This window comes from Callithrix jacchus, chromosome 3 (assembly GCF_049354715.1).
Source record: "Callithrix jacchus isolate 240 chromosome 3, calJac240_pri, whole genome shotgun sequence".
Lineage (NCBI taxonomy): Eukaryota > Metazoa > Chordata > Mammalia > Primates > Cebidae > Callithrix > Callithrix jacchus.
In genome coordinates this window covers 186,026,392-186,045,810 of record NC_133504.1, presented here as the reverse complement: position 1 = coordinate 186,045,810, position 19,419 = coordinate 186,026,392, and the positions used below count along the sequence as shown (strand labels likewise).

The following is a 19,419-nucleotide window of genomic DNA, read 5'->3' as shown; positions in this document are numbered from 1 at the left end:
ACAGCTACTGACCACCTCCTGTTGAGCCAACCTACTGTTAAGCACCTGCTGTGTGGCAGGCACCGTGGTGTATTGGGACTCACTCAGGATTAGGGATGGAGACAAGGCTGTGTCACGCTGGGCCTGGCACGTCACCTGTAATGTCCCTCAGTCCCCCTCATTTTACTCAAAGTGGGAGCAGACAGGACCTGTGGCAGAGCCGCCTATCAGACAGTGCAGGAAAAGGGCCTGGAACCGAGATCTCCAGAAGCGGCCGCTGCTGCCTGCAGGGCACCTACTGTGGTACCCGCACACTGTGGAGCCCAGCACCTCAGCCCCTGCCCTGCTGTCAGCCACCACGAGGGAAGAGCACTTAGCAGTAGCAAGGTCACATGGCGAGGCCGAGTGTCCAGGCCACTCTGGAAGCGGAGATGCGTGCTCAGAACCCACAAGGAGACTTGCAGAAAGCTTCCTTGAGGAGGTGACATCGAGACTAAAGCTTAGGGATGAGTAGGAGTTTGCCCAATAGGGGAGGATAAGACAGGGCTTCTTGGCAAAAGGAACCTTGGAGGAGGGGGCAGTGGTATGTGTGGCGATTTTCACGTGGAAATCACTGTCCCCCTGCTGATACAGAAACCCTTGGCTGGCATAGCCAGCGGCTTACTCAACACCTGCAGCCCGATGTCTGGTGGGCAGCTCGTGTTTCCAAAGAACTGCAGATCTTCCCCCATGAAGCTGCTACCCCCCTAGTCTTGTCCATCTTAGGAAATGTCAGGATCATGTACCAGAGGCCCTGGACTCTGACAATGCCTCACCTCTTCTGCTGTGGCCATCCTGGCTCAGGCCCCCGCCATCCCTGGCTTCCTACCAAGCCTTTCTATTTCCATTTGTACCTACCCCACCCTGCCCATCACAGTCTGCTCTCAGACATTTAGAATCTAGATTAGATCAAACACCTGCTGCTTGGGACCAGTAAGGCCTCTCCCAGTGGAACCCAAGTCCCCACAACATCCCACAAGGCAGGACTTGATCCGATGCTCATTCCTTGACCAACCTCCCTCCTTGGGTCTCCTCTGCCTTTGGCTCCCTCGGTTCAGTCCCCGCTTCATGCTGACGTTGAACTGCAGGCAGGATCCTGCCGTGGGGCCTTTATGCTCATGGGACCCCCGGCCTCCTTCTCTCTTTCTTAGACACCACGTGGTTTGCTCCGTGACTTCCTTCAGATCTTTGTCGGAAGGCTCCTTCTCAGTGACATAGTTTTCTGATTATCCTCCTGAAAACGGCATCCCCAGCCTGTCCCCAGCACACCTCACTCCTACCTACTTTGGTGGAATCCCTGACACTCACCCTGGCAGCGCCCATGTGTCCCACTCTGCTTACTGCCAGACTCCCCCTTCCCTCAGGAGAGCAGGAGTGCTCTCTCTCTGTTCTTAGATGCACCCCCCCAAGCCTTAAATTGTACCAGGCACATAGGAAGCATGCAACACAATTTCGTTGAATAAATGAGTGAAGATCACTTCTAAATATATTCCTCTGAATCTAGGTGATTGTAACGTTTCCTGGGCCTCTGGATTGGAGGACAGCCTCACCCTCCTCACTCTGCATTTAGAACCTCAGATAATGGACCATTCATTTTATTTTTGCATTTTGTTTTGTTTTTTTTGACACAGTTTCACTCTTATTACCCAGGCTGGAGTGCAATGCCACGATCTCAGCTCACTGCAACCTCCACTTCCCAGGTTCAAGTGATTCTCCTGCCTCAGCCTCCTGAGCTGGGATTATAAGTGCCCACCACCACACTTGGCTAATTTTTTTTTTTTTAATTTTAGTAGAGATGGGATTTCTCCATGTTGGTCAGGCTGGTCTCGAACTCCTGACCTCAGGTGATCCACTCGCCTTGGCCTCCCAAAGTGCTGGGATTATAGGTATGAGCCACCACACTCAGCCTGGTCCATTAATTTTATTGACCTAGGTGTTCAGCTCAGAGCACCTGATATGAAAAAAGGTGTTTGTTTTCAAAACACCAGGGGACTGAAGGGTGAATCCCAGTGAAGTTGTACCACTCCGCTACAGCCAAGGAATAGTGTTTGTTCTGCAAGCACAGGACAAACACGCCAGCCAGCCCTTATGCCAGCTGCCTCACATCGGGAAGACAAATGTCAGCACACATCACTCGCTTTGTAACGTGCCGAGCATGAGGCCAGTGACATAAATGGGGCATCCCTGACTTGTGAGATGTGCAGGCACGTGCTGGAGAGTTTCTCTCTTATCCACCGGCTTCCTCGTGTATTTATTCATTCATTGGCTGTCCTGCATGTCCATGTCTGAAGTCGGGGTTTGCCTTCAAAATGAATGAAGGTCTGAACTCCACCTCGTTTTCTCCTTGCCAGTGGGGACTTGCAGGTCACAGGCAGCGGCCACTGTCCCTACAGCACTGCCCAGAAGGCGGTGGGCAAGGACAACTTCACCCTGATCCCCGAGGGTGTCAACGGGATAGAGGAGCGGATGACCGTCGTCTGGGACAAGGCGGTGGTAAGGCCGGATCAGTTCGCGGGAACATTCTAGAAACACCCTACCTGGCCTGTGAAAGCCAATGCGTGATGCACGCCAGGTTCTTAAAAGTTCCCTTCTGACATGGAGGTGGAAGCAGATACACTAGGAGGACACAGGAGGGAATGCACAACTTGTGAGAGAGTAGCTCATGTCCAGGAGAGGCCTCTGCATTTGCAGATGTCACCCTTGTCCTTTATATCTTAAGATTGAAAAATGTTTTGCTCTTTTTCTTTTTCCTTTTTTGAGACAGAGTCTAGCTCTGTTGCCAGCCTGGAGTGCAGTGGTGTAATCTCTGCTCACTGTAGCCTCTACCTCCTGGGTTCAAGCAATTCTCCTGCCTCAGCCTCCTGAGTAGCTGGGACTACAAGCACCACCACCAAGCCCAGCTAATTTTTGTTTTGTATTTTTAGTAGAGATAGGGTTTCACCATGTTGGCCAGGATGGTCTCGATCTCTTGACCTCGTAGTCCGTCCACCTTGGCCCCCCAAAGTGCTGGGATTACAGGTGTGAGCCACCACGCCTGGCCTCATTTTGTTTCTTAACCAGGTGTTAATTCATGTGGGGAGGACGCTGAAACTCTGTGTGCATGTGCTTGTGTGTTGGGAGTTGAGGTATTGAGCGGGTAGAGAGAATTCTTGTTGCAGAGGAAGAGCTGGGTCACAGTCTGATCCCTGACCTGAAACCAAAGGTTTATATCGTCTGTTAAATTTGGACCTGGTGATAAGGACCAGGTTAATTAAACGTCCTCTCTGATGAGGCTGAGCCCTTTGGGGCTCATCTTTGACAATGGCACGTTTTTAGCGAGAGAGGAGAGAATGCCGAGCCTTGCAAGGACTCCAGCTGGCAGGCTTCCATTTGTGCCCAGCTGCCCCTCCTCCTGGCCCCATTATGAGATGCTCCTCTCATCAGCGGGTCTTGCCTTTAGGCTACAGGCAAAATGGACGAGAACCAGTTTGTTGCTGTCACCAGCACCAATGCAGCCAAGATCTTTAACCTGTACCCAAGGAAAGGGCGGATTGCCGTGGGCTCAGACGCCGACGTGGTCATCTGGGACCCCGACAAGGTGAAGACCGTAACAGCCAAAAGTCACAAGTCGGTAAGTCCGGGCCTGTTTGTGCTGCTGAGATAAATGATGCTTCGTTGTATTCATTTTAGAAGAGTGATTAAAAGTGATTTACGAATTTTCCAACAAGGATGTGATCTGATATCTAGTGTGACTCAGTCATCCACATTTCTCTTCCAGCTGGAGAGATTGGGAGGAGGGATTTGAGCAGGCTCAGCTAAGCTGCTTCTCCCTCCCTCCCTCCCTCCCTCCCTCCCTCCCTCCCTCCCTCTCTCTCTCTCTCTCTCTCTCTCTCCCTCCCCGCCCTCTGTTTTGTGGCTCTTGCCCATGGATGCCACATGACACTGCTTATAATTCCATGTTGTAAGCTTCAGGGCTCAGGAGAGGAAAGTATTAGGCCTAAGGTTATCAATTTAATTGTCGAGCTGGAAAGGATTTGATTCGGTGTATTCCTGCTTGGTTTTGTGGCTGGCTGTTCATAGACAGGAAAGGGTTGGTCCTCAAGTGCACACTTTTTCACATCCCACGCCTGTGGTTAGGGGCCATCTCCACTTTGTATCTTACATGCCTGTGATTTCTCCACTCATGCAGCAAGCAGCAAAATGCATGCAACAGAAAGGGTGCATGCAGAGATGGCGAGGACACCTGTGCTCCCTAAGGCCTTTAGCACCCTCCTGCATGGCCAGCAACAGTCTTGAGTCTGGATTAACAATTACACACGCAGACCCAAGAGGCCACCGTGGTCCCTGGCTCACTGGAGTTGCGCAAGCACACAGGTCAGAAGTAGCTCACGTGCACACCAGGTTGGAGCTGCAGTGGGAGTTCTCATAGCCCCTGGGGTCACATACTGGAGAAGGAGACCACAGGTATGGGGACAGGATGCCAGGCACAAGGAAGTCTCATAGGAAAGCCACGAGAAACACTTGTTGCAGCTCATGGCCATGGCCTTGGAGTATCTGCTTGGCTGCAAGAGACGTGGCCTGCAGAAGCAGAGGTTTTGGGAGCTGCCCTCTGACCTTGTCCGGCTCACCAGACCAGGTCATTCCTGCAATACACAATGCTCCCTGTAATACTGCTGGCTTCCCACAGCCCCCATCTCCAGGAAATGGGGTGCCTGTGGTCGTCTTCCCATGGAGAAAGGTTTATGCCATTCACATGTAAAGTCTAGCAGGGCATGCAATTTTATTATTTATTATTATGAATTCTTTAATGTGTGTACACACTGTTTGCAGTCTGTGCACATAGGAGAGGCAGTGGGAGAATGTCTGAGGCTCTTGCCGGTGAGAGGGTGTCTTCTTCCATTTTGTGCTATTGTAATAGATAACCACAGACTGGGTAATTCATAAAGAAAATAAATTTATTTGGCTCATGTTTCTGGAGGCTGGGAATTTCAATATTAAAGTGCTGGCATCTGGCAAAGGCCTTCTTGCTGAGTTATCCCATGATGGAGGGTGGAACGGCGGAAGAGGACAAGTGTGAAAGAAATATCAAGAGGATGCTGTATTCACTTTTATAACAAGCCCAATCTCACAGTAACTAACTCACGCCTGTGATAATATCATGAACCCATTAATGAGGGCAGAGTCTTCATGACCTAATCAGCTCCTAACGATCTCATGTCTGAATACCATCGCAATGAAATGTCCTGTTGAATTTTGAGGGGACACTCCAGCCGTAGCAGAGGGTGTGGATGGCCACCACCATCTGGCCGTGGGAGCTGCCCCTTCCTTCACAAGGTGATCCTTGTCTAGAAAGGAACATGGATGTCTGAGTCAGCCAGTCACAGGTCAGCTGACAAGGACGCAGAAGGAAGTAGACTGAGCTGGGATCATCTTATTATTTCAGTGTGGATCAGGGGCCACGCCAGATTCCGTGCTCGAGGGTGGGCACTCTGATTATCATCACAGTCCAGCCAAATACTGCTTTATGGTTACTCCATGCATCACGTCGTGCCATCCGCAGATATTCTACATTAGGTATGCCATGGTTAATAAATGAGAAAATGGACAGAGAGAGGACACTGGCACTGGTTTCCTCTGGATGCTCTTTACAAGGTGCCACAGGCTAGGTGGTTTAAACAAAAGAAATTTCTTCTCTCAAAGTTCTGGAGGCTAGAAGTTGAAAACCAAGGTGTTGGCCAGACCTCTGGGAGCAGATCCCTTCCAGGCAGTTTTCAGTGTCCGACGTCCCCTGCAGTTTTTGGTTCTGTGGCACATAAGGCATCCCTTCCATCTTTACCTCTGTCATTACGTGGCCTTCTCTTCTGTGTCTTCTCTTTTTATGGATTCGAGGCCTTGCATTTTGGGCCCACCACACCTCAGCATGACCTCATCTTAACTAATTACACCTGCAAACACCCTATTTCCAAATAAGGTCACATTCTGAGGTCGTGGGGGTTAGACTTCAACATATCCTTTTTGGGAGCACAGTTCAACCCGTAACAACATGTAATATTCCCGAGGTTACCTACCTAGGAGGTACTTGTCTTCAGGTTAAGCTTGGGGAAGCCTCCCCCTCTCTGTGTGAGGCTAGATTTGAATTCTTGTCATAGCAGCAAGAGGCCAGTGACCAAAGGACTTTGTTTCATTTTCTCTGTCTAAAGCAGTGTGATTCATATAATTGCAATTTTTTCAGAACATGGATTGAGAAATGCTGTTAGAGGTTAGTTTTATTTTTGTATGTTTTAAAAATATATTACTTTTGCCCTGGCATGATGGCTCATGCCTGTAATCCCAGCACTTTGGGAGGCCAAGGCAGGCAGATCACGAGGTCAGGAGTTCAAGACCAGCCTGACCAACATAGTGAAACCCTGTCTCTACTAAAAAAAAAAAAAAAAAATCAAAAAAATTAGCTGGGCATGGTGGCTCATTCTTGTAGTCCCAGCTACTCGGGAGACTGAGGGAGGAAAATTGCTTGAACCTGAGAGGTGGAGGTTGCAGTGAGCCGAGATCGTTCCAGCACTCCAGCTTGGGCCACAGAGACTTCCTCTCAAAAAAATAAATTACTTTTAACAATGAAAGGACGTCATTTCTTGTATATTGACCAGTGACTAGATTTTTGATCTACTTTTCTATAAAATACAACTTTTATTCTTTCCTATCTTAGTGGAAAACGTATTCACATCAAAGTGCTGTATCGTGGGTATGCGTACATGTTTGTATATCATAGACTGTCTGGATGTTTTAAGCTTCCTTATCGAGATATAACTCACATACCACCATAAATGTCACCATTTTGAAGTATATAGTTCAGTGGCTTTTTGAGCCTAGTATATTGAGAAGTATATTGAGATATTGAGTATATATGAGCTAATATATTGAGCAGGTTGTACAATCATCACTAATTCCAGAACTTTTACATCACCTCCAGAAAAGACACCCTGTACCCGTGAACAATCAGCCTCCCTTCTCCTTCCCCCATTCCCTGGCACCCACGTCGCTGCTTTCTGTTTCTATGGATTTGCCTGTTCTGGACATTTTACATAAATGGAATCATTGAATATATGGCCTTTTACACCTGGCTGCTTCTACTTAGCCTCCTGTTTCGGAGGGCCATCCATGCTGTGTTTGATCGGTGCCATAGTCCTTTGATGGCTGAATAATATTCCCTTGTAGGGATGGACCACGTTTTGCTTATGCACAATCCGCTGACAGGCTGCCTTTTAAAGGTAGAAAAGAGTCCTCCCTGGAGGGAACCAGGGGACTGGGGCTCATGGATGGGAGAGACAGGAGGCTTTTTCATTACAGTGTTTTGTGTTGTTTAAATTTTTACATTGTTTGTATATTACCTTCAAGAAATGAAGGGATTGACGTTTAAAATTTGGTGTTGGCTGTGAAATGCAGGGTGTGACGTTTGTGATATGACCCAGGCCTCCTCACAGCTCCCCAGCTTGAGACTCTCACTGCAGTACAGCATGTTCTTCACACAACAGTAGGCACAGCAGCCCAGGTCCCCGAGGGCTGGCCAGTTTCAGCTGGGAGATGGGTGACGGGTTCCTTGCACCGCCCCTCAGCATTGACAGTCCACGTGACACTCACACAGTTATGAATCACTCCATAGTAGGTGGCCCAGGGAGATTAGGTTAGCAAATGCCAACACTGGAAGTGCGCCGTCTGCCTGGGTCCTGCCAGGGTGACACAGTGAAAACAGCTGTGTGTAGGACACATGATTGCCTGGAATCCCCAAGAATGCACCTAAAAATCATCAAACACCATCAGATTATCAACCAATATAAAGAATTGATCGTTTTTCTATGGAAGAATCAAAAAACACTTTGGAAAATAGAATGGAAATCAAAATCCTGTAACAGCAATAAAAACTGAAGACTTGGCCTGGTGTGGTGGCTCACGCCTGTAAGCTCAGCACTTTGGGAGGCTCAGGTGGGCGAACTTGAGGCTAGGAGTTTGAAACCAAGCTGAGTGACATAGTGAGACCCTGCCTCTACCAAAAATAAAAAAAAATTAACCAGGCATAGTAGTACATGCCTGTAGTCCTAACTACTTGGGAGGCTGAGGCAGGAGGTTCGCTTGAGCCCAGGAGTTGGAGGCTATAATGAGCCATGATTATAGCCTGGCTGCAGCCTGGGTGACAGAGTGAGACCCTGTCTCAAAACAAACAAATCAAAAATAAATAAATAAAATAAAGACTTACATAAATTCAAGAACCTTTACACTGAGAAGTTTCAATAGAGTGAACATATGAATTCTTTCTAATCTTATCTATAAATTTGATGTGATACCATCAGAAAATTCAGTTATTTAGCTAAGAAAGCAGAGTTCACAGATGGGAAATGTGAGAGCAGCCGAAATAGTTCTGAACAAGGGAAGTCTGGGGTGGAGGTGTCAGTCATCCCAGTTATTAAAACATGTTATAAAGCTTCAATAAATCAAACTGTTTGGTATGGGTACAAGAAAAGAGAGCCAAGGAATAGACTGATTGCATTTGAGAATTTGGTTTGCAATTCTTCCATAGGAGACATTTAGGATTAGGAAACAATAGCTACTCATGCAATTGTGTTAGAACACCTGGCTCATCAGGCTTAACCTCTGCCTTGCTGTTTACTACCAAATAAATCAAATCATGGATCAAAGATTAAGTAAAATAAAACTCTAAAAGGACTAGAATAAAACACACATTTTTAAAAATGGCTATTTTGGAGGGGAAAAGACTTTGCTAAGCAAAACACAAAACTTAGAAATGGTAAAGGAAAAGATTGGTCTGTTTGAACATCAACTACACAAAAACTATACAAAATAATCTGTGTGGCAAAAACAGTTAGTTCACGAGTTCCAGCGGCAGAGGACCAGGGAGGGAAGAAGTGTTTGCGGCACACGTAACAAAGGATAAATTCTTTAACAGTGAGTGTGTACTTTCAGAAATCAGAAGAACGCCAAGACCCTGAGAAATAGAACAATGTGCAAATACACAGTGACATGGTAAGAAACACAGAAATGGCACGTGTTGATTTAAAAAGACCCAATGTCAGTCACAAATGCAAATAGCAACCCAGAGATGCTGTTTTTCACTTGTGCCAGCAACTGAGATCAGGAGTTTAATATACATAGATACTGTTTACCAAAGTCTGTCAGGTAAGCTCACAGTTTTGTTGGGAGTGGGAACTAGCATTGCCTTTTTTGGAGGGCAAATCTATTAAAGGTGAAAATCCGTTTACTCTTTGGCGTCAAACTCCACATCTAGAAACGTGTTCGTGTGTGCAGATTGTGGGTGCAAAATCTGTTTCAGCATTGTTTTTAGCAGAGGCATGGCAAGGACCCAACTGTTTATCCTTGGGAACTGGCTGTGTAAGTGGTAGCACATCCTCCTGATGAAATACGGTATAAGAGTGTAAAACTATTTTGTGTGTGTGCTGATACAGAACAATTGCTGAGGTAAGGAAAAATCAAGGTGAGACATGTCTGTGTAGAGATGTGTATACGTGAGACAGTTATTCATACCTTGGACATACATAGAGATATAGAAGGAACTCTTCGAGACATATGTCTCAGACTCAAGTAGAAGACAGACTTCCGTTCTGTCAAATATCTTTTTTACCATTTGATTTTTTTTCAACTGTCTATATGACCTACTTTTAAAATAATAAATAAAAAGCAGTTGGACAGACAAGGTCAGGCATTCACTTTTTAAGAGTAATGGAAGAAATGTGTTTTTGTTTTTGTTTTGTTTTGTTTTTTTGAGACAGAGTCTCGCTCTGTCCCCCAGGCTGGAGTGCAGTGGCGCAGTCTCAGCTCACTGCAACCTCCACCTCCCAGGTTCAAGCAATTCTCATGCCTCAGCCTCCTGAGTAGCTGGGATTACAGGTATGAGCCACTGTACCCGGCCAAATGTGTGTTTTAAAGGAAATGTTATTTTGTCTTTCAAATTAGCTGAGAAAGAAAAAAATGGCACTCCCCAGTGCTGGAGGGGGTGACCCTGAAATGTCTCTCCCTCATGGCTGGTACAGTGTCAGCTGGTCTGATCCCTTGGGAAAAGAGTTTGGCCATGTGCAACACATGCTTTAAAACAGCGCATATTCTTTCACCCAGTAATTTGATTTTAGAAAACTATCTTAGAGAAAAACTATTTAAAGAAGTATTTTAAATAAAGAACATTTTATTTATCTTTGCGTCTAGTATAGTCAAAGCAACCACATTGCCTAAGCCCACGGGGACCCCTTTGTGTTGGCGATGCCCCAGGACTGTATTGATTTGATTATAGAAAGCCCCCAGCAGCCCACCTGCCCAGCGGGGAGTTCTTGGTTATAGATATTCTGGGCCATTGGAGTATTATACAGTCAGTAAAAGGTGTTTTGAGAGAGAGAGAAAAAAACATTGGAACATGCTTGTGATATAATGTTAGGCAAAATCGCTGTTGCAAACAGCGGGTTTTGAGCAGAGCAAGCCAGGGAAGTAACGCTGAGGCTGTTGGTGCAGGCGGTGGAGTACAATATCTTCGAGGGCATGGAGTGCCACGGCTCCCCGCTAGTGGTCATCAGCCAGGGCAAGATTGTGTTTGAAGATGGAAACATCAACGTCAACAAGGGCATGGGCCGCTTCATCCCGCGGAAGCCGTTTCCAGAGCACCTCTACCAGCGCGTCAAAATCAGGAATAAGGTGAGTGTGTCCTCAGAGGACGGGCCCACCATGGGACCAGAACCGACAGCTTCTCTTGGGGAATCGAGGTCTGACGTGTGCGGAGTTAATAATGCCAGAGCCCTGGGAACCTCCCTTTCCTTCTCTGTTAAATGGGTTGGGACGCTGCCCTGGGCTCCTGTCTGAGGACAGGAGTGAGCATCGAATGAGGACATGCAAGTTCCAGGGTTTTGCAACTGTGGAGGGGCGTGCACCCATGAAGGTGGGTGGGTCGGTCACAGGAGGGACGCTTACCGAGCTGCCCTGGGCAATGTCCTGTGTCATCTTAAGGAATCCTGCACACTCACTGGAGCTGCTGTGATCCTGCTTTTGCAGCCCAGAGCTGTGAAGGGCTTAGCCAGAGTCACAGCCCAGAACCCCTCGGGCCTGGCCCTTTGGAGAGAGGCATTACCCCAGCCTCCTGCAGGTCGGGCTCCTTTCAGATCCACCCTTTCTTCCTGTCCCTCTTCCCTTGGTGGTTCTGCCCTGTTGTTCCTTGTTTTCCTTGAACCGCCTTAAGCACTGATCCCAGGACATCTGTCAAAAGCAAGGGGCAGGCTCTATTCCTAACAGAGCAACTGGAGGGGATAACTTCCTCAGCTGGGACAGACTGCCGCGCGTGGCCAGCATCTTCCCTCCCCAGGCCCTCCCACCCCTATGGCAGCTGCTTTCCCCATGAGACAGCTGATGTTTGCCAGAAAGGCCAGCTGCATGTGTGTGTGTGTGCACGCACGTGTGCATATGTGTGTGTGTCTGTGTGTTATGTGTGCATGTGTACATGCATGCACGTGTGTGCATGCATATGGGGATGTGTGTGCATGTTGGAGTGTGTGTATGTGTCTGTGAGCATGTGTTGAGCTGTGTTTGTGTGTGCACGCGATATGTGAGCATGTGTGTACATGCGTGGTCCTGCTCTTGGTGTGCTGAATAAGTGGCACCAATTGAGATGGAAAAGTCCAGAGGGCTCCCTGCTTTCCCAGGCTCCAACCCCAACTGGGAGGCTCTGCCAGCTCCCGTAAGGTGTAGCATGCAGGTCAAAGACACCAAATCGCACCAGACGAGGAAACAAGCATTGGGGCAGAAACAAGTCAGATCTGAGACGTGGCCAGGCATAGGCAGCAGACCACTTGAGGACAGGAGACTCATGGGAATCCCCGGCTGGGACACCCACGGAAGAGGCAGAAACACCCCTCGGCTGGCTTCGTTTCCTTCTTGGTCTGAACCCAAGGCCTGTGGTTAACAGTCAGCTTCCGTGATAGCAGATGTCTGACCCCAAATGCCAAGACAGCAGTCTGCTGGAGCACTGGGACCGGGGGTCTCACTGCACAGGGATTCCTTCCTTAGCCTGCAGGAGCTAGGCCGGTTGAGGGAAGAGACCTGCACCAGAGCCTGCCTCTGGCCACCTGAGTTTCAGGGAGTGATGAAGGGCCTTATCCAGGAGGCAGTGCAGCAGCCACAGAGGACAGTGGGCAGAGGCCAGGGAGTTGAGGAGCAGGGATCCAGGGAGAGGGGAGGGCCATCGACATGATGTGTAGGTGCTGGGTCTTTCAGCTTGGTGCTAAACTTGAGGCTTTCTCCTATGGAGAGGCAGAACTGGGGGTCAGGGTGCTGTCACCTGCTGCAGAGGAGGGAGCTGGGGCTGGGGTCAGGGCACTGTCACCTGCTGGAGAGGACGAAGCCCCATGTACGGGTAGAGCGCTGCCACTGACCCATGCTGGGACCCTGTGCAGGTCCCTGGACATGGGCTGTCCTCCATTGCCTGGAGCAGATGCCCTTCACCCTTGGCCATCCCTAGGGCACCAGGGCTGCTGTCGGCAGTTCCCAGCAGGCTGATATCCTCCTGCCTGGAAGGAGGACCCTGCTGCTTTCAGGGTCTCTGCCCCACCACCCTTCCCAGTAGGGCTGGGGCTGTGGCTCTGTTGCCCTCCTTCCCCATCCTTCTGCAGGCCAGTGCAGAGGCGTGCTCTCCACCCAGCATCCCCAGCCCTGTGGCCCACAGACCTGGCCCACTCCTGGTGCCTGTCTATACTGTTTTCTCCCTCCCTGTCTCACCTCCCCACTCCTGCCCCCTTTCTGCAACCATTTCCCAACAAACTACCTGCCCCCGGAATCTTTGCCTCACCATTGACTTCTGCAAGAACGTACATGAAGATGTGCCCTTTGCTGCTGCCTGTCTGGGATTCAGGGGTCCTTCCCAGGGGCAGGGGTAGGTGGCAGTGTCTGGGAAAGTGATTTATTCTTGGAAGGGATCTGGGGTTCTTCCGCATGATGCTTTGTACATACGTGTATGAGTGTGGATGTAAGTGTATATACGGGTGTGTATATGTGTGTGTGTGGGCACATATGCTTGTGTATACATATGTGAGTATATGCCTTTGAGTGTGAATATCTGAATGTGTTTAAGTGTGTGTATGCATGTTCATATGTGTATACTACTGTATAGGCATGTTTTGTTATTGTGCATGTGTGCATGTGTGTGGGTGCATGTTTGTGTACATGTATGTGATGTGTGTGTCTATGCATGCTTATGTGTATGAATGCCTGTGTGAGTGTGGGTGCATATGTGTGTTGTGTGTGTGCATGCACATTCGAAGTGATCTCAGGTTTCTCTCTTGCCCACAGGGCTCTGCTTTGTCTGCCCAGAATGGCACATGCACACAGTGTCGATCAATCACACTCAATCACACTCTCCCTTCCTCTGTCAGGTTTTTGGATTGCAAGGGGTTTCCAGGGGCATGTATGATGGTCCTGTGTACGAGGTGCCAGCTACACCCAAATATGCAACTCCCGCTCCTTCAGCCAAATCTTCGCCTTCCAAACACCAGCCCCCACCTATCAGAAACCTCCACCAGTCCAACTTCAGCTTATCAGGTAGGAAGCAGTGGCGGCCCAGGCTTCCCACCCCTGCAGCAGTTCAGCCCCAGCCCTTCCTGCTGCTTCTGAGGAAATGGACACGTGGCGTTGGACACTTGATGAAGAAGCAGGGAAGGGAGTGTGTCACACCTTCACCCAGAGCCTGTTCTCACTGGTGGGACAGAGTGGGCTGGCATGGTCACCAAGCAGAGGGGGGTCCACGTTCAAGAGGCAACATGGTGGTATCTGACCTGGGTTTACAAAGAGTGGCACCAGCACTGGCGCAGGGCTCATCCGTACACACACTTGGGGACACTTTCCCACGCTTCCTTGTGAAGATAGACGGTGTGATGGGGATGAACAGGCGATGAGAGTAGCTGCCATTGGCAGGGCACCTGTCCTCAGCCTGTGTGCCCACTTCAAGCACTTTCACAGCCCGTGATTTTATTTTAGCCTCACTACTCCACAGAGTGATGTTATACCTATTCATTTAAAGAGGAAACTGAAGTTCCAAGAGATCCAGTGTCAAATTGCCAGGACTTGGTGCTCAACAAATGTGCGGGAACCAAATTAGATATTGACTTGATCGCTCCTTTAAGGCCCCAGGGCGGCGTGTCTGCGATTTCGTCAGATGGCCACATGAGGGCAGGCACGCACACGTTGAGAAAGTCGAATTGGTAATTTGTCCTGCAAACGCTTAGAGGCATTGCCTGGGTTCCACGCCGCACTAGGCACTACGAATATGGTGATGTTTTTCTTTCTTAAAGGGCCAGCTAGTAAATACTTTAGACTTTTTGAGCTAAAAGGTAACGCCTAGGATGTTATATTCAATGGTGATTTGAAAATGTACAAACTGTTCTCAGGTCACAGACTACAAAAACGCGACGGGCTGGATTCGGTCAATGGAGCAGTTGGCTGACTCCTGGTCAGGAAAGCTGATAGGCTTAGCACAAGAGAGAGTGGAAGGGGCAAAGCGAGAGAGAGTTGGTGAAGCATGGATTTAGATTGTGTGGTGGGAGAGCCTCTTACCCATTCAGGAAGTGTCTGACTCAGTGGTTGTGCAGAGAGTCAGAATCGGGGAGGCCTCCCTATCCGTCTCAGTCTCAGTAAGACTTTCATGGAAGAGCTTCCAGTGTTTAATATTGTTGCACAAAATAGACCCTAAATAGAACTCTGATATTCATGTGAGGCTCAATGAGCAAAACAGGGATTGGCTTCAATATTGGGAAAAGCTGTCTGGGTATATAATAAGATGCAAGCTTTCGAGGAGTTTACAAACTGGACCTCTGTCCTGGAGTTACACAGTTAAGCATTGCACAGTTGCAATTAAACATGGACAGAAAAGCCTCCTCCCCATTATTCTTAGAGCAAGAATAACAATGAAGTCCAAAGCCTCCTGCAAGGGCCCCTCCCCACCCTTGTTCTCCCAGTTTCACTGTGAGTCCTCCTGAAGCCCGCAGCACCGCTGCTGTCTGCCTGCTCGTGGCAGGTTGCTAGGTGAGTTCATTTGCTACCAACAGCACAGATGCTTTCCAGTACCAGTAACCTCACAGATGCCCTTTTAAATATCTGCGTATATGTTACATTATAGAGCCGTAGCCTGAGTTAGTAGTCTGTTTCCGTCCATTTACATTGCTATAAAGGAGTACCTGAAGCTGGGTAACTAAAGGAAAGAGGTTTGCTCGGCTCACAGCTCTGCAGGCTGTACCAGAAGCATGGTGCCAGCATCTGCTTCCGGTGAGGGCCTCAGGCTACCCAGTCTGGCAGGAGGTGAAGGAGAGCTAGCATGTACAGAGATCACATGGCAAGAGAGGAAGCCAGAGGAAGAAGGCAGAGGTGCCAGGTTCGAAACAACCAGCTCTTCTGAGAACTAACAGAACAAGAATTTACTCATGACTGTGAGGCTGACATCAAGCCATTCATGAGTGATCCAAACCCTTCATGACCCAACACCTCCCGTTCGGCCTCACCTGCAACTTTGGGATCAAACTTCAGCATGAGGTTTTAGGGGACAGAACTCCAAACTATAACTAGTGTCCTGTTGTCCAGTAGGTATTTTCAAAGTGCAGACATGTAACCAGCAAGGCACAGATGTTTATAAGGAAAAAGATGCTAAGTACTAGGCCTGAGTCTAAGCCTTTAGGGGATTCTTGTATTACAAGAAGGCAAATTGTTTACCAGTGAAGCAATGGCAGAAAAGAAAAGTCCGTACTCTGAACCGAGTTCTCAGTGGCTTACACAGACAATCAATAATGTCGGAGTTGGAAGGCGCTCATCTAGTCTACCGTTCTTATTTTGCAGAAAAGGAAATGAGGCCAAGGAACTGGGGTGTCGTCTTACTCCAAATGGCCCAAATTCGAGGCATGATTAGCACTAAAACTTTCTGGGGCCAGTGTTCTGCACGGGATAAAAAGAATTCACCAAGACAGTTGTAGGTAAAGAAAGGCAGACATGTTAGAGGAAGCATGAAAGGGTGTAGTGGGGTAGGTCAGCAAGAAAGGCGCTGATGCGAGAAGACCAGGGCTTGCTGGAGACGTTATAGGATGGTGCTCGTGCTGTGTGCTGAAGAGAGCTTCGTGCCGTCCTGACAGTGCTGTGTTTGCAGTGAGCTAACCTGTGTTTTCCTGTGAGCTGAGGGTCTGGTGATAAGTTGAGCGCAGGAAGACTGTGAGTTATTTGCGCAGGAAGGCTGTGTGCTAGACCATGAGGAAAGGAAGACTTAACAGCTCATTTGCTTTCTCTTTTTGCTTTTCCCTGGTTCCACCAGCTCAACTTCCCCTCCCTGATGAGGATTCTACGTTTCCCACCTTCCAGCATTATCCATCCTTCATGATTTACTCATTTAATAAATATTTGTTGAGCTCCAGGCACTGGGTTTGCTGCTAGAATTTCACATCTTTATGCAAGAGAACACGTAAAGTTGGAATGCATGGTTGGTTTTGAAAGTTTAAAACTAAGAACCCCTGCACACCACGCCCCGCCCCCAGATCCACGCATTGCCAATGAGGGAAATAAATCCAGCTTGAGTCATTCCCGTGGACCTGTACACACGTATGCACGTGCATATACAAATGTATACACACACAATATGCAAAATACCTTTGGAGTGCGGGACTCTGCCTAAGAGCATGGGCTTTGAAAACCAACCAGTTTTGGGCCTGAATCCTGGCTTCCCCACCCAACATCTGTGTCCCCTGAGACACACTGCCTGAGCCTCAAATCGCTCACCCATAAGTTGGGAGTACAAACACCCGCTTCATAAATGCAGTAACATGTTAAAGCACCAAGTATGTGCAGGCGCACAGTAGGCACTTAGTAAGGGGTTGATCACCTGTTTCAAAAATGTCAGATTTTACTGGGGAATTTGACAAGAACAACCCACGGCGGTCAAGGCTGGAGGAGGGAGAGCCCAGGGGCTGTGGGGCACAGAAGAGAGAGCAGTGGCCTCTTCGGAGGCCAGGGAGGCTTCCCAGGGCAGTCCTGGACTGAGCCCTGCATGAAGGTTGGGTCCAACAGAGAACATCTGAAGACAGGGAGGGTGGGGACATGGCTTCTGCTACGGCTCGGGGAGTGGGGTGGGCACGGCAGAGTACAGGGCCTCCAGGAGCAGTGGGAACCTGATGTCGATCCAGTTCCATCCAGCGGCGACTGGCGCTCTCTTTCAGGTGCCCAGATAGATGACAACAATCCCAGGCGCACCGGCCACCGCATCGTGGCGCCCCCTGGTGGCCGCTCCAACATCACCAGCCTCGGTTGAACGCAGATGCGCGGAGGAGCTAGCTGAAGGATTCTGGGAATCTTGTCATCCCTTTTCCTGTCAGTGTTTTTGAAACCCACAGTTTTAGTCGGTGCTGATGGAGGGAGGGGGAAGTCGAAGGATGCTCTTTCCCTTTTTTGTTTAGGAAGAAGTGGTACTCGTGTGGTGTGTTTGCTTGGAAATTCCTTGCCCACAGTCATGTTCACACTGAATCCACCTCGGAGCATGGTGTTTTCATTTCCCCTTCCTAGTGAACCACGGGTTTTAGCATTGTCTTGTTCTGTCCCTTCCACTTCTAACTCCACTGGCTCCACGATTCTCTGAGTGGTGGTTCCTTTGCACCCTGTAGATGTTCTAGGATAGTTGATGCATGTTACTAAATTACGTATGCAAGTCTGTGAGTGCGTCTGAGGGGACATCGCCAAGGACTGACTGAGACACAATGCCGAGACCTCAAGCCCTCAGGGGTAACCCCGAAACTCTTACAGTGAAGATGTTTACTCATCGCCCCCAGCCCTGGTCCACACTAGAAGGAAGCTCGGCCCACCTCCACCGTGAGATCTGAATTCTCAGAATGGCAGGGGAAGACCTGCACTGGGCTGCAGAGAAGCATCCTCCACACCGTGTCAGAAACCCTGGTCTCCGTGGCACTTGTAACTCACCGTGCTGTCTTCTGGTCTGTGTGTGTTCTTCAAGCCAGCTCTAGGCTTCAGGCCGAGCCAGGTTCACACTCAGAAAGAGGTCTCCCCATCCCCATTCGGGGCTGACGATGGGGGGGTGATGGCTGCCCCTGGGTGGCCTGAGTCCTGGTCCCTCCGAGGCAGTTGATGGGGCAGTCAGATTTTTAAAGTTTTGTACAAAGTTTTCCTTTGTAATCACTCCCATTTTTACTTAACAACCAACTTGTTGTGGCTCTTATTTCTGAATTCAAAGCTTGTGAAAAAATAAAGAAAATGAACTGCCTGCTGTCCTGACTGGGCATTTTCATTTCAGTGGTGGTGTCGGGGTTGGGTACAAGTGCCTCGCAGTTTCCCCACATGATAACGAATGGTGTGGCTGCTTCCTGAGGACTCACTCTTGGTAGAGACTGGTGGATGTAGGGGTGGGAGGAGACACTCAGTTCATGACTTCTGAAGGCTGAGTTCCTGAGACCCAAGGTGGAGAAGAGAGGGAAGACGGCTGATGGGCCACAAAATTGGCTCAAATCCTGCATCTGTTCCCTCCTGCTTGGCCTTTCTTGGCTCTCCTTCTTCTCTATCTGTATTGTGTGGATCAGCCTCAGAGTGGAAGCTCAATCTCCTACATTTCACATTTCTTCCCTCCATTTCCATGAGCTAGAGAGACTACAGGAGGACTAAAAACAGCAGGCAAAGTTGCTTGCTTCCATTAGCTGTTAGTAATAGTGGGTGACAATGATGGTGATGACAGTAATGATGATGGTGATGGTGGTGGTGATGGTGGTTATGGTGATGATGGTGATGGTGGTGGTGATGGTGGTGATGGTGATGATGGTGATGACAGTAATGATGGTGATGGTGGTGGTGATGGTGATGGTGATGACAGTAATGATGGTGATGATGGTGGTGATGGTGATGGTGATGGTGATGATGGTGATGGTGGGGATGATGACAGTAATGATGATGGTGATGGTGATGATGACAGTAATGATGGTGATTGTGGTGATGGTGATGACAGTAATGATGGTGATGGTGGTGATGGTGATGATGGTGATGGTGGGGATGATGACAGTAATGATGATGGTGATGGTGGTGTTGGTGATGGTGATGATGGTGGTGATGATGACAGTAATGATGGTGATGGTGGTGATGGTGATGACAGTAATGATGGCGATGGTGGTGATGGTGATGGTGATGATGGTGATGGTGGGGATGATGACAGTAATGATGATGGTGATGGTGATGATGACAGTAATGATGGTGATTGTGGTGATGGTGACAGTAATGATGGTGATGATGGTGGTGATGGTGATGATGGTGATGGTGGGGATGATGACAGTAATGATGGTGATGGTGGTGTTGGTGATGGTGATGATGGTGGTGATGACAGTAATGATGGTGATGGTGGTG

General features: G+C 48.8%; 1 protein-coding gene across 5 annotated transcripts in view; it reads left to right on the top strand.

Annotated features, from left to right (window-relative positions):
• The window catches only part of CRMP1 (collapsin response mediator protein 1), a 149,209-nt gene extending 130,914 nt beyond the window's left edge, over positions 1-18,295 (top strand). For all 5 annotated transcript variants that reach the window (XM_078367546.1, XM_078367547.1, XM_035294108.3 and 2 more), the window contains 5 exons: positions 2,370-2,511; positions 3,458-3,628; positions 10,525-10,704; positions 13,428-13,593; positions 17,241-18,295. In XM_078367546.1, coding sequence (XP_078223672.1) covers positions 2,370-2,511; positions 3,458-3,628; positions 10,525-10,704; positions 13,428-13,593; positions 17,241-17,332 — 751 coding nt within the window. In that variant the 3' untranslated portion in view covers positions 17,333-18,295. The remainder of the gene's footprint in view (positions 1-2,369; positions 2,512-3,457; positions 3,629-10,524; positions 10,705-13,427; positions 13,594-17,240) is intronic.
• Positions 18,296-19,419: the final 1,124 nt, after the last annotated feature.